At 29.3% G+C, this 16,434-nt stretch overlaps 1 protein-coding gene across 6 annotated transcripts in view; it reads left to right on the forward strand.

Annotated features, from left to right (window-relative positions):
* The window catches only part of LOC119678566 (transient receptor potential cation channel trpm-like), a gene marked incomplete at its 3' end in the record, with an annotated part of 96,281 nt that overhangs the window by 50,613 nt on the left and 29,234 nt on the right, over positions 1-16,434 (forward strand). For all 6 annotated transcript variants that reach the window (XM_038090463.1, XM_038090465.1, XM_038090467.1 and 3 more), the window contains 8 exon segments: positions 2,687-2,759; positions 4,749-4,908; positions 5,171-5,307; positions 6,487-6,643; positions 10,495-10,642; positions 15,381-15,567; positions 15,770-15,926; positions 16,090-16,191. In XM_038090463.1, the coding sequence (XP_037946391.1) occupies positions 2,687-2,759; positions 4,749-4,908; positions 5,171-5,307; positions 6,487-6,643; positions 10,495-10,642; positions 15,381-15,567; positions 15,770-15,926; positions 16,090-16,191 (1,121 nt within the window).

Below are 16,434 nucleotides of genomic sequence, written 5' to 3' on the forward strand. Positions count from 1 at the left end.
CGTTTTGACACTTCACTACTTTTATTAATTAAATGATAAGCAATTGTATGATGTGAAATTATCACATAATAAATTAACAGGTCATATTGAAAACTTTGAAATGAATTATAAAAATTTAAAAAGTGAATAATTAACCTATATGTCAACAGCTAACAATTTATACATAGCATACATATAAAAATCCCCAACAGTATAAAGTATACAGTATAGAGTTAAAAACAAATTATACATCTCTGCACATCTGCACACCTAAGAGTTTTGTATTTGTCAAGGACTACCTCTAATTTTTTATCAAAATCTTTTTTATTTTATTTTCGGAAATAAACGAAAATAAATCCTAGTACGCTGATGATAAAAAGTTAGTACGGATTTTTTAATATGAAAAAGGAACCCGGTGGGGCGGGTGTTGACACATTGGGTTATATGTACTTATAACTTTATAATTGAGAAAATTTTAGGAGTAGCTTATTATTCCTTTTTGTATCATAAATTAGAATTGAAAAAGAGTAGTAACACGATTGGACAAACAAATTTTTGATTTAAAAATAAGAACTTTATAATCTATCAATTATATAAAAATATAGGAACCGCACCATCAACTTGTATATGCGTTCATGTTTTTCATCTTTAAGCAAGATAGTCAATATCCCGTGAAACGTACTATATAGTGCAGTAGTACTATAATCCATTACTCTGGCTATTAATCTTGTAGACTACGTTGCCAACTCAATGTGATTTATATATGTATATAACAATAAATAATATAAATTATTTAACATAACTTAAAACAAGAAACATTTATTAGCTTAATTGGATTTGCTTTTCAAGTATCTGAAATGTTATCCTTACAGATCTTACGCAGTGCATCCAGTACGATAGCTGAATCTTGCGTAATTCATAATTTGGCGAACCAAATTTTTAGAGTGGTTTCTCAAAATCACGTTCTCGCAGTATTTTAAGTGCCTTTTTTTTTGTTTTTTTTTTAGGATTTAATTCTAGACAAATATGTGCATTGGTAACATGTCAAGGTACATTACGAATAATTTGTACATACACAATTTGATTTCTCTGGATTCGAACTACTCCGATTGTAATAGTTTATTAAATTATTGCCAAAATTTTATTGCTTCCAAATAAAGCATGTTCAATCGAAGATGAAAAATATTATTCCATAAATTTCATACTAATATGGCTTAAAATTTTTTGCAATTTTCTACCATATAAATATAAAATACGTATAAACTATTCGCAACTGTATAATATATAGTCAAATAAATTATTACTTTTACTGTAGCTAAGACTTACAGTGGCAAAATTGAAATTATGAGCCAAAATGAATTCATTCGAATAAGAATAAAATTTATGTAGTTTTAAAAATATTTATAAAGCAAAATCTGTAATGAGTAAAGGGTTTTTTAAATATAATGATAAATCAAAATATTACAATAAAAATTTATATAGACTTTATAAGGTTATATTAATATTTTAAGCATGTTTGACACATAGTAATTTATTAAATAATTAATAAATATTATTGTTGACCATTATTCTTAAAATATTAATTTCTCGCCGTATATTGTACTTAATAGTTGCATTAAATATTCCAAATAATGAAATATAAATTTACAAAAACATTCTATGAGTTTTATATCGTCATATTAACTAATCAAACTAAAGATTTAACTTAAAGTTTCGAACATTTTTTATGATACGTGATCCATATTTTACAAACCTTTAGCTTTAACCTTTAAAGATTAACTATTTTAAACAATTTCGACTAATGCACAGCAGTGTGTGTCCTCTTTTTATATAAAATCCATACAAAATTCTTACAATATCTAATGAAATCCTTACAAAAATGTGTTAATAAGGTGCTATATTTGCATATTTTTAATGAACCTAACGACACGAATCGATCTCAAAATGATTCCGGGGTAATTAGTATTTAAAATTTGATTAATTGACACATAAATAAATGTCTAGAACAAAATCATTTTGGGCACGAATCTGGGGTGTTTGTCAGATTAGCTATAATTAGATGACTATTTCTCAAAGCAGTGATAACTGATATTTAATAGAAATTTAAAAACATTATGTTTTTTTCTGGACGTTATCAAATGGGCCTATTAATATTGAATTAGAGAGAAAGAGCTTGTTTGAATGATAACGCACATCGAATAGTGATTTGAGTTCCTCAAAACTCTTGGATATGATTGGAGAAATATGTGTTTGCATGACAGTGTGAGGATTTTATAATATTTAAGGATGTTTCGATATAATCTAAAACATTTTCTACAAAGAAAACTCAAAAGTATTGACTACATCAGCTGTATTAGTTCGAAGAAAACATGTTGTATGATTCTAGAGAAAGTACTCTTACATATATATATATAACAGATATCTATTACTTTTAAAGCTAAAATAAATGAAAAAACAAATAATGATGGAACTAAAAAAACAGATCCAATAATGACTAGAAATAATATTAACAGCTTTTAACAAAAAAAATTATTTTAAATACATTAATTTAAATCAATGACTTCTTGAAACATTTTTATATGTTCATTTTGTAATCAGTGATCACAATCGTTTTAATAAAAAATATGAATTATATATTTAGATTTTTATTATATTGTTTATTTTTTTCACATCTTCCAGATTTATACAGATATTTATATATTTTTAGGAAATTCGTAAAGGTTTATTAAAAGCTGCCAAAACAACGGGTGCTTGGATTTTCACTGGCGGCACAAATACAGGTGAGTTAGTTTTTTATTTATTTATTATAATTATTTTTATTCTTATAAGTGTTATTGCAATTAATATTTTAATTATTATTATTAATATAGAGGCCAATTTGCATTGCAACCTATTTAGATTCTCATAAATTTTTTGTAATTAATATTATAACTGTTATTATTATGATAGAGGTTAGTTTACACCGAATAGATCTATTTTGTACTGTAGTCCTGATTTGTGATGATGTATGTTCAGATTTCTAATTAATATTAAAATTTTGGGTTTGTTGTTTTAAAGATTATATAGAAGTATAGCAACGCCAACTACGCATTGAAGTCTCTGCCAAAAGCAGAGCATTCATAATGCATGGTCTTTAATCTTTTGAAATTTATTTTATAAAATTTGAGATATAAGCCATCAGATATCTGCGGAAATGAGCCAGTGTATATTGAAACCTATCTGTATTAAGACAGTTTGATTTTTGACATCTTTGTGAGTACAAATTACCAACAAACAATATGGTCGTGTGCGAGTTAGAGTAAATTGATCGTAAATGGTTAATAATGTCGGTATGCCAGCGAATGTTGGTATTTTCCAGAATTTCGAGTAGAGTAAATTAGATAAAAATTAGGTAAATTAGGTGTTACTATTAAGAAAATTTTATAAGCTAAAAAAACCTTAGGAAATTTTAATTTACTTTACCTCAATTTACTTGAACTCGCACACGGTCTTAAAGTGCATTGTGACTCCGCGCCTGTTTCTTTTTCAAAATAGGCTGTTTGTTGGGTTTCGTCCGTGTTAAAGTGATTATTACTAAATCAGTTTTTAATCAAATAACAAAAATAAAAGATTCTGTAAGTTGGAATTGAAAACACTGTGCACTAAAAAAATTTTGAGCCATAAAAATCCGATATCATTTGTCAAAAATAGGTGTAGGTATAATGTTACACGAACCCTACCACTACTTTAGCTATGAAAATGAAAACTTTATTTCGGTTATTTTTTTAGGGTTCTATTTATCTTAAATAGCTTTCATTTAAGCCCATATGCATTCAAGTGCAACCAGAATTTTTCTCTCCAGCACATATTTTTCTCTAGTGTATATAATTCTTAAGTACACTTTTGAAAATGACGGAATTATCATTTTCATCAACCGTCAACTTACCCGATTGTGTACTTAAAAAATATATGTATTTTTTGAAAATACTTCATATGTACATACCTGGGTATGTTGGGTGCACGTTTATAAAAATTGGGTGTTGAAACATGTGTCAAAAAAAGTCACTAATTAATTGCTAAATCAATGTTTCCATAATATCGCGCATAATCTCTATATCTTGAACTATATGGAGAAAATCTGTCCTTTTGATATGTCTTCGTTAATTTACTTAAGACTTCTTTCGCTTTTAGCTTTAAACTTCAAAAAAAAATGGAATGGGATTCTTATCACTATTCGGTTTATAAAACAAACTTCAACTTTCCTTACCTTTTTATTGTAAATATTTTCTTAAAAATTTTTATAGAATTCGTTGAATAAACTAATGAATTGAAATTAAACAGAAAAGTTTTAACTTTAAATTTGTTTAGCAATATTTTTATAATCATATACTACTATGGATAACTGAATAAAAGTATTAAAAGTGGCATTTCGTTAGAAATTTTTAAAATTCAAGCTATATTTTTTCATTTAAATTCTTGGAAGTCCTAAGAAAACTTCGTAGGTTCATTTTTTTTACTTAAAACTAATTTTCTCTGTATGATATTTTCTTCATTTATAAGTTTTTCTTATTTTTGTTTCGTTTTAATTTGTTTTTCATTTCTAACCTCTTTACAATTTGTCTCACTTTTTCACAGCTTTTCTCACTTTCTCACTGTTTTTTCACAGTTTCTCACCGTTTTTTCACACTTTCTTACATTTTTTCTCACTTTTCACGTTATTTCACACTTTCATTTTACACATTTTTGCCTGAAACTTTAATAAAAACTATTCTACTAAATAATACTTGCAGGTGTTACGAAACAAGTTGGAGATGCGTTGTTATTGGAGGGCCAACAGCGTTCCGGACGTGTTGTTAGCATTGGTATTGCACCGTGGGGCATTGTGGAACGTAATCATGAGTTACTCGGCCATAATCGTGAGGTGCCTTGTCATAGCATAAGTTCCCCCAGGTGCGTAGTAAATGAAGCAATTAAGTTTCTAAACGACAAGTTCATACCAGACAAAGTGTTTCCATTGGCAGCACTGCTGCCGCCATGTTAAATTACTTGTTAATCATACACCGCAGGGCATCCTGTTAGAATACATAGAACTAATGTACAGTGAACCCTGCACGTGTCTGTTATTTTTAAATTTCAAAAATAACAAATTCGAAATTTGTCAAGTGATTTGTAGTTAATAATAATATTGTATATTGTATTTTATATTTAATAGATCAAAGCTAGCTGTGTTGAATAATCGTCATGCATACTTCTTGTTGGTAGACAATGGCACACAAGCCAAATATGGCGCCGAATTAATACTAAGAAGAAAATTGGAAAAATTCATCTCAAATCTAAAACTACATCCATGTAAGTTTTTATGTTTATAAATAAATTCTTTTTTATTTAATTTTATTGCGTACTAAAAAAATATATTTGGTATATGTACTGTGTTCAAAGTAATATTTCATAATGAAAGAGAAACCAAATATGATTGATAGCTGACGAAGGTTTCTACATATATATATGCAGGAAATTTAATGCTGCAATCGAAACCAATTTCCCAATTTGAATGCAATGACGTTCCTAGCTATATCCATGTAATAAACTGTTTTCATAACACCGTCTATAACATTCGTAGGGTTATCGTATTTTTTTAAAATTACTAAACTGTCAATAGTAACAACACACAATAACAACATATGTGTGTAAATTATAGTAAATCTGTTCGGAGTTGTCGCACTTCAACGTACAACATTTTTTATTAGATTTTCATTTTTATTTGCACAGAAAATAACTAGATTTTTATGTAGTAGATATTTCATTCCGGAAACAGGTGCACAAATGTCACGGCTACAAAATAAAACTTTGTGCAAACAATTTTCTATAAAGGAAATTGGAAATGTATTTATTTGTAGTACGAACTCACGAACTCTAAACTAAGCATACACGACTTTGATTAAAAGGATTTTCAGCTTTTATATGAAAGTATTGTCAAAGTTATTAATAAAGATTTATACAATGTGGTACCAAAAACAAATCTTTGCTCAATGACATCTGCGAACGAGTTGCAAAATCTGCATCAAGAGTGCATACATATTTTCTATTAATCATAAACTAACTACCATCTTGCACAACTGAACTTCCGCTGAATTGTCAAAAGTTTTAAACAATAATAAAGTGCGTTGTCGTATTTAATCTCACCATGTTAACATTTTCATATAATACACAGACCAATGTCCAATGGTAAACTCTACAACGGTATAAACTCAAAATGTCTAAGTCATTCAAAGAGCACAGCATGCAGCATGAAAGTGTCCTTTCAGTGCTAAATGTATGTGTACCATATTTGCTTGCACATTGAAAGATATATCTTGTATGCGTAACAAATTGTGTGTATCCTTGCAATTACTGCAATTTGTGTACGTTTAAAATTCCTTTTTTCCTCGTGCTCCTCTACTAATTGCGTTAAACGTGTCAACCTTTGCCGTTACGAAGGACTTCACACTTCTTGATTTGGTTTTTATGTCATTTTTTTCTTACTTTCAGTTACACATTCCAGCACACCCGTGGTTTGTCTTGTCATCGAAGGAGGTACAAATACTATACGTGCAGTGCTCGAGTACGTGACAGATACGCCGCCGGTACCTGTTGTGGTATGTGACGGCTCTGGTCGTGCTGCCGATTTAATCGCTTTTGTGCATAAGTAAGTGAACCCTACTATATACTCGTATTTAACATTGAATATTTAAAATATATGTTAAAGCTAGAAATAATTTATTAACGTGTATGTATTGGTAAAACTTAAGAAAAATATTTGTAACGACTGTTTTTCATCATCTCACGATTTAAACATAAAAGTGTAGATTCTCGCGTATTCAAATCTAAGAAATGGGACTATAAAGTCTTATATAGATTGACAGAAAAATAAAAAAAATTTGAGTTAGAGAAAGAAAAAATAGATTGGTGAGAACGTTGGAAGAAGTTGAAGAATTAAGTAGTTATATCTTCTTCATTCCATTACGTTCCCAGGGGAATATTGGGCTACAACGAACTTTTACCAACTGTCACGATTTCTTGCCAGGGCTAATATATAGTTATATCATATTGTTATATTATGTAGTTACGTTATATAGTTATATTATATAGTTTTATTGCGTGAATAATTTAACGTATCTGCATCTTAGACTGGTTTTGAACCAATTTTATCTACTTTCTTAGATTGTAACCTTTGTTGTTTAAAGCTTTCAAAAATAAAACAATTTTCTAGAAATTTTTTATATTTTGCCTGGTAATAAATTGGGCAGATGAATGTTCAGAAAAAACTGAGAAAGAGCCTTCTTATTTATACGATAATGAAATTATTCTCTAAAGCACATGTAATTTTGTAAAATAACTTGATCATTAAGGCAGCACAACTCTTATTGTAAGAATAATGTATACAATAACATCATTCATCTGCTGTTATTAATACCAGTTACCGGTATCACTCTAATCTTGAAACTGGCTCTTACCTGGAAATGGTAGGCAATAAAACTTTATCTTCTTGTGTTTCTCGAGATATGGTACATAAAGCATAAAGCTAAATAATTGCTTGAACTTAGTTTTATAAACAACGAAAATTTTATATTAATTTTAAAATTTTCTAATTTTCTTGCCATAGATTTAATGCGGTCTGTTACTACTTAATGATGCAGCATGCAATTTCTGTATCACCAAACATATGCATTTATAAGATTTCTATTAATTTATACTTTATTGTAGAGGGTTGACATTGTCATTAAAATATGAATATAGATCCTACGCGGTTCCTTTAAAGTTTTAACAAAGAATCAAAAGTGAGAAAGTATCATATCCATCTGAGATAAATCGATTTGTTTTTTTTTTTTTTAGAACTTAGATGATATTAGTAGTGTAAAACACTTATATAGATAATGCACTAACAAAAAAATCTCCATCGGTACTAATTGAAGTTATATATTTGTATATAATTTTTTACGTATTGAGAAATGAAATCTATCTAAACCTCTACTGTTCTTTGGGTCATATCAAACGTATAAAAAGACAATGTGCCGATAAACGCCCAATTGCAAATTCCAAGTAATTTCCGCCGGCACCAATTTAAATTATGTATTTCGCATAACTTATCCCTTGGTAAGAAGGGAGGCCTACCAAAACCTCTGCTGATTCTTGTGTTTCAGCACCGGGTATGAATACGCAGCTTCTCGCGGAATGACGTAAAATACAATCATTCTTCCCGCGTAAGTTTGAGTTTAACCATAGCCACCACAACACCATAGCTGTGGGCACTGATCCCCGTGGTACCAGTTATACATATCCAGTCGAGTATCGCAATTGAATCTCATTCACTACCATTTACACTTCAAACAATGTCGAAATGGTGTCGGTATATTAGTCTCCTCTTACAACAGGCAAGCTTAGACCTGAGAATATTCTAACTCCTTACCCGCAGGAGGACGTTGGTATAGAATACATACTCGCCTTAGTTTCTTTTAAAGTTTTGATGAAGAAATTTCTATATTCGTAGAAGGCAAAACTGTTATAAGGACTTAATAAACTTCTTGTTTTTAATATTAAATATATTATGGTATGCAATGATATAAGTATGATAGTAGACTCTGTTTTTGAAGTATATCTTGAATGTCGACAGCGTTGATCATATTGCTGCTGTTGTATGAAGCAACGTCTTATTAATCTATTAAGGTATTAATGTAAATGTCGATACACAAAGGTGCATTGTTTAAAGCAATTTTGTAATTTTTCTATTTATTGATGGATATTTACCTTTGAAACTAAAAATTTTAACTATTTAAATTTCTTTAATCTGATGAAGTATTGAAAGGTTCTTAACAACAGTCGTATCGTATTTTGAAATCAATAATGAATTGATACTATGAAATCGATTGAATCCTACTTCAACAACGACTTTCCTCATTAAGTGAAATCGTTGTTAAGCTGAAAAGGTAAAGTTTGGGCTATATGAAGGATTTAGTAACACTACCCAATCGTTATTACTAGGACAGGTTTTTAATTGGCACACTAATGTGCAAGCTGGCGTTGTTAACTCTGCAAACAAATCAATTGTTGTCTGTTTCGTCTAGTCTGTTTTAGTTATATTGAACATGAGCAGCTCATAATGGATAACAGCTTTATGAAATCAGAAAATGGATTTCATAATAGTGACTCTATGAATACTTCGCTTTGGCATTGAGTTGGTTGGTTGACTGGGTGAATATACAATTCTTTTCGCTTGGGATCAATTTTAATTAAATGATTTCTATTTCTTTTATGACTAATAATTCGTAATAAATTGGCACTTTTTTCTATAGTGTTAATGATACATATCAGACATCATACATTTTGGTCTTTAATCGAATGTTTTATAATTTTTATACTTTTAAATAAATCCAACTGATTTAACCGCTTGATTTCAGCTGATTATGTTAAGTCAAATAATGTAAGACAGTATTTTGTAGAATAAAGTTCTCAATTCTTTATTTTTCAAGTTTTTTTGTTAAGTTGCTCTTTAGTTTTGATGTCGAAATCACCATATTTGAAACTTTGGCACCACTCCAAATAGTGTTTTCATAATGACTTTGTCACCATTCCGTGCTCTTTTGTATATTTCCCTTACTTTTTTGTTGTGGAGAATTCAAGCAGAATTTTCTGTCCAAAGTAATTAGCAAATGTAATATTTATATCATAATATATATATATTTTTATGTATTATATATTATATATAAAACGAGTCCCACTTATTTAATCTTAAGTAACAAATTTACGTTATATCTAAAATTCATTTATGTAAATATTTTTCTAAATTTTTTTGTATCTTTTTACATTTTTGACTTTAAAAATTAATTTTGAAATGCTTCTTATATTAATATTTCATTAATTTTCGAAATCATTTCCTCGCCTTCAGCAAAATTTTGGTAGCCAATATTTTAAGTCATTTTCTGTGTTGGGACATTAACTAAATGAGCCATTTCTGGTTTATTGAAGCTTTGACAACGTAATTTGTTCTACTGAACCAGTAAATATTTGTTTTATTTTTTTAATTAAGCTTTGGTTTTCGTTTTCCTTTGGCCCAAACAGACGCACAAAACTCTAATTCCCATCTTCTGATGGTATTAAACTCAACCACATCCAATTGGAATTATTCGCCTCACAACTCCCCACCAAATACCAAACAATTTTGGTTTACTGATGTTTGGTTTGCATTTTCGTATTTTATATATTACTTTACTTTATGTTACTGGCTGTTGAATTAAGGAGGCACATTCATTTCAATTAATTTAATTAATCTTCTGCCATTTCATACTAATTTGTAGTAATTATTGTTATTTTTTTTATTTCTTCCCTTATTTCTTGTTTTCAGTTGTTGAAGCGTTAAGTCTGTTCTGTTGTAAATACAGACGTACTTTTACTTCTTATTCTATTTCCGGTTCCGCTCATACTACAACAACACTTTTAATTGTATATTTACTTACTGCCATTTTAATGTTTATTTTCATGTCCGACCTTTACTTTACACAGATATGCGTCAGATGGTGATGAGCAGCCTGTGCTGGAGTCCATGCGGGATTACTTAATTGGCACAATACAAAAAACTTTCGAAGTTGCCATGGATCAGGCCGAAAAACTTTATCAGGAACTTTTGCAGTGTACACGCAATAAAAATTTGGTAAGTTTGCAAAATATTTAATTGCATGGCATAAACTGAAAATTTATTTCAACGAATTTGTTGTGATATTTTCAGGTTTTATGTCTTTTGTCATTAAAGAGACTTTAGTTGAATAAGCGTTCGAAAATAGTTTACTTGTTTTTAATTTACTGGCACTTAAAATGTTTGCAAAGTACACTTTGAGGCTTCTTAAATATATTTTTAATGACAAATAACCAACGCAAGAACTTGTCCCTCTACACATGATGGTGCAGAAAGTGGATGCAACATAGTAGTGACCAGTATGACCGGTCATGGGCTGTTTGGTGGATATGTTTTTAGTTTAAAAATGCTCTTTTATGAATATTGTATAAGTTGAAAGGTTGATGACTAACTCTAAAAAAAAGTAGACCGAAATTCCTACACAAAAGTCTTAAGTTCACTTACATAAGAAAGAGTCCAAAGTTAAGATTAAAAATATACTGGGCTTTATTATGACCCCAAAATATTTCCATAGGTAACTAGCAATGAAGGTGTCATGCTAAGTAGTGGCATCACAATGTACCGTAGGTGCTAAGTAAGTTGATATAGTAAACTGAGGCATCAGAGACAATATCAAGGCAGCGTAACTCAACTTAATCTATATACAACAATATTGAGAATAAAAATAAATGCTTCAGTTTCGAAAATAATATAGAATTTAAGGACCTATCTGACAAGTTCCTACTCAACTTTCCATAGAAAAACATTTGCAAGTATTTTGAGGAACTCTTTCTGATTAAGTTCAGCAGGAAACTAAAATGAAACAATTATGTAAATTCTTTTAAGGAGTGTAAAATCAAATGGTTCACAGACAGTTTTAGGGCTGAAAATGATTATGAGACGAAATGCACACATATCATAAAAATATATTCCATCGAAAGACGTACAAATTGCGTACTATCTGTTACAATGTCTATCTGTTACTAAATTCACACATTTTTGATTCTATGTTAGTATGGAACTGTCAGTTAAGAAGTAATAACAAAGTTAACTTCTAATACGTTTCGGGACTTATAGGAATTAGCATATCAAAATATTCTATAAAAAAGCGCTTTCCTCTACGAATTTGAAAGCCCTGAACGGTATAGCAGTATTGTGATAAAATAAGAAGGACAAGGCAGGCAGGAACTTGCTGTAATCTATGCATCAGACCTTATATGTAAATTTTAGAATGAAAAGATTGATTTGCCAGCTAACAAAATAAGGGAGTTTGATGCAGTGATACATTATAAAAAATAAAAATTTCTGGAGTCATATTTGACACCAGACTAAGGATTAGCCACACTAAATCCAGTCGAAATTTGAGGTATACGCTACATTACTACCAAATTCTTTCTACCTAAAATTAGAAAGCTTTCACTTTATTTAATTTAGTTAAATGTTCATAAATTTTTATTTATATTTTTACGTATATCACAAATGAAAAAAAATCAGAATAGATGTAGAAATCAATCCAATTTTTTACGTATATCACAAATGAAGAAAAGTCAGAATAGATGTAGAAGTCAATCCAATTTTTAATTTTTATTCTCGAGGTTTAATAACTTAGTTGGAATGTGTTCTAATGCTCATACTGTGAGACACAAAATATCATATTAATATGTGTGTAATTGTGGAGTTTATAACTGCCTAGGTTGGGTTATCTTAAGGACTCTGCATTGTCCTTCTTTGTACTTCGCTGTTGTCCACTAGTTGTTAATTTTTTATTCATCATCTGTTGCATTGTCCATCCTTTTTGCTGACGATTTTCTTTAGCTTTTTGTTTACTTCGTTGCGGGTTTAAAACCTTCGTTTTATTTACGTTTGAAATCTTGTCTGGATTGTATACTCTTAATGGATTATATTTAATGATTTAATATTAAAAAAAAATTCATAAAAATGCTTCATACAAATGAATTTCACTTGACATATTTATTATTATTTTAAAGAATTTATATTAAAAAAAAACATTTAATAGCACTTATCAATCATTAATTCTGATTGCACAGTTCAGCAGCAATTGACCTCAGCTTCTTCCTGAATTACTGAAGTACTGAAGTCTTTAAATTTATTACTTTTCTGTAATTAATAAATTAAAATTAAATTTTCCTTGCCTGACAACATTTTCCGACGGCTTCAATTTTTAATAATTCATTAAATTAATTCTGTGAAAATATTTTTTAAAAATTTCCGCCATGACATAGCAATCAAATAAAGTTAAATGGACTATGAAATTGTGAAGAACCTTAATTTAAAGTGAAGCAAATTTAACAAAGTAATTAATAACATTTAACGTTAATGAACTGTCTAGGCCTATGAAGATGTTAACATTAAAGTTAATTACATTTCGTGGTGGCAATTTAATACTAAAGTACCTCAATAATTACATTAAGTACCAAAATTCAAATTTTAATTGTTTTATATTTGTTTTCTTGTACTATGAAATAAATTAAAATTTGCGGTTTTAACTGAAACTTTGCTGTTAATGAAGGAATTATATTTTAGTCTAAAGTCAAATTTTAATTGAAAATAAAGCATTATGGAATATAATTTATAAATTATATATATGAAAAATATGTATATGAAAAAGGGGAGATTAGTTATTAGGTAGGGTCTGTGCTCGAATCAACCTTTGAAAAGATTTAAAATACGACCTTATCTGCATAAAATATTCGTAGTAATCAAAGTATTGTTCTCTTAAAAATTTTGCCTGACAATTTAAATTGATTGTCGTGATATGCTACATCAAATGGAAAGCAAAAATAAACAAGTCTTTGTATGACGCCTGAAATGCAGTAATTGATAGCAATACGTGAGCGAGCTTTTTTGCAAGACTTTCAATTTTGTAGATCAGTGCCTACGGTACTCCACAACTAAGTCTCAACTGAAAATATGAAATGCTACCGATAGAAGTCAATTTTATAGACTGGTGCCTTATTGTAGAATTAGCTGCTCCACAACTAAGTCTCAAATGGAAACGTGAAACGCTACCGATAGAAGTAGCTGATTTGTCCCTGCAACTACGCCAAAGAGTCCCTCCTAAGCAAGATTAATCTAAAGCTCTCGTTAAGATATCTGAAGGGTTGATTGATTTGCATTATTATCGTAAAAAAATATCTACGATAATGTTTCTACAACTACGGTGGGTTATACTCTTTAGTAGGAAAGAACTAACACATTTCTCAGGTTATCTGAAATGTCACAATAGCCTACATTACCATAGTAACAAGATTGATTTGTTTGAGGTTATAAATAATACGTTATCTGAAGTTAATGATAAATAACAAATGATACACCTATTCAATGTTTTTGTAACTATTCTTTTTTCGTTCCTTGTTATCTTAGACTATGTTGCAAAAAAATAGAAGCCCTTAGAAGCCCTTATCTCCATCTGATATTTCGAAATTATCAACAGCTAACGTTCTGGTTCTCATTCAAAGAGATGAAATTTTTTCTGCTTCATAAGATTAGCTGTGTAGTATAAAAAATCTAGTTCTTACTACGTTGAAAGTCATTACCTTATTAATCTTTACAATAGTTTAAGGTAGAATATACGAATTGAGATTATTTTTTTATTTTAAAAGCAATTTTATTCGTAATTTATAAATACAAATATTACGCTTTATTTCCACAAAAATTTTTCATATTTTAATCTGACCCATAATTATTTCATTGTAGATTTTAGTCCTTTTAATCTTATACTTAGATACTTTATCTTAGATTTAAAACTTTTTATACTAACAAAGTAGATACAAGCAACTGCCTTAGGACTAAGCACAGAAATGCTTTGTTGATCTTATAATAAATCCTTGCATCTTTTACCAATCAGTTGATTCATTCGAAGTAATTTCTGACAGTAGAGATTGGAATCATTTCAGCACATAGTTGTAGGTTATAATGGATTATATTCTTGACATCCTACCAGAAACATAGTCTTGTTGCTCATCCTATTGTTACCATTTATAAAGTTTCATATTTTTTTATCAAAACCGTTTCAATATAACATTGTGAGACATCCTAATTTGTTACTCTATCCCTGCAATACATCGGGTGTGTGTTAATTTTATTCCACTGTTCCGGCATCTCTTCATGCTCCCAATGCGTGTAATGAGTTAATCACCTAGTAAAAGCATATCAAAAACACGATTTATTATAACTTCATTATCTTACATTTTCTTCTTATTTTGTATATATATGTATACAATAAATAAATATATATTTGTTAAAATTTAATGTATATAGAAAATCATCAATTTGCTGCTGATTTTATTTTTGCTGAACTTCAGGCAAAATTCAATTTATTTGCTTTCTCGAATTGGTGTTACTCAGCCCACCACAGGATAATAACACTGCAGACGGTATTATGGTTATTTAGTTGGTGTTTGTTATTTTATGGCCCACATTTAGAATGAATTTGTATATCAAACTGTTGATTTTGCCGGAATCTGTTTCTGTTGTTTTTGACTAACGACATCACATTCAAATATCTTTCCTATGAGTTTTTTGCCAATGGGCAACGCAACTGGTTTCGGTATTGGTGTCGCATGGAAGCACAATAACAACACAACTATTTACTTAGCTGTCGAATTTTTATTAAGATTTTAATTGGCTTTTCATTACGGTTTTGTCAACACAATAAAAGCAGTCAAATAAATTATAAATTTTATTCCAACTTCCACACTCACTTTATGGTAGCTTTAGTACTTTAAACGAGCACACATTTGCTTGTCATTCGCAGATTACAGTTTTCCGTATACAAGAGAAGCCCGAAGGCGAAGCGCAAGAATTGGATCAAACTATACTAACCGCACTGTTTAAGTCACAGCACTTAAGTCCACCGGAACAGCTTAGTCTGGCGTTAACTTGGAATCGTGTTGATATCGCACGTAGTGAGATTTTTGTCTATGGACAAGAATGGCCACACGGTAAGTAGAAGTGAAAAATAAAATTAGAAATATAATTTATATTTACCTTAGGAAATAAAAATATAAATGATTTGCATTTTAAATTAAATAGTAAAATTTTAAGCTTCATTAAGTAAACTTGATTTATTTAAATTTGATAAACTCGAAGACTGCCTTTCATTTATGCTTTCGTAATCAATTTCTCTTCGACGTTGTAATTTAGGTGCCTTGGATGAAGCGATGATGCAGGCACTTGAACACGACAGAATCGATTTTGTGAAACTGCTTTTGGAAAATGGTGTCTCAATGAAAAAATTCTTAACAATACCAAGACTTGAAGAGTTGTACAATACAAAGCACGGCCCTGCGAATACTCTGGGGTAAGTTTACATTACTTAGTCGAATTTTAATTTAATGATACTCAAAGTTACTTACTATAAAAGGTTTTTATTTTATGATTATGTATTTAATTTGTTTTTTTTTCGTAAATTTAGTTATATGTATATATAAATTTTTTTTATATTGTTTTCTTTTCATTTATAGTTACATACTACGCGATGTTCGTCCACATATTCCAAAAGGTTATATATACACCTTACATGATATTGGTTTGGTTATAAACAAACTAATGGGTGGCGCTTACAGGTAAAAACTAGATAAATATTTTTAGTTTATTTCGATATTTAATAATATATAAAAATATTTTTATTTGTTTTAACTATTAAAATATCTCACTATTCACGATTTTCAGTGTATGCATACAAATTTCAGTTACTAAATTTATCATTAGGTTTGAGGTAAATTTATAAAAAAGAACGTATTTTTACTTGTAAAAATGGCACCATATTTATAATTTAATTTCTCTTAACTGTAATAAAATTATTTCAA

Source organism: Teleopsis dalmanni, chromosome 2 (genome assembly GCF_002237135.1).
Source record: "Teleopsis dalmanni isolate 2A chromosome 2, ASM223713v2, whole genome shotgun sequence".
Classification (NCBI taxonomy): Eukaryota; Metazoa; Arthropoda; class Insecta; order Diptera; family Diopsidae; genus Teleopsis; species Teleopsis dalmanni.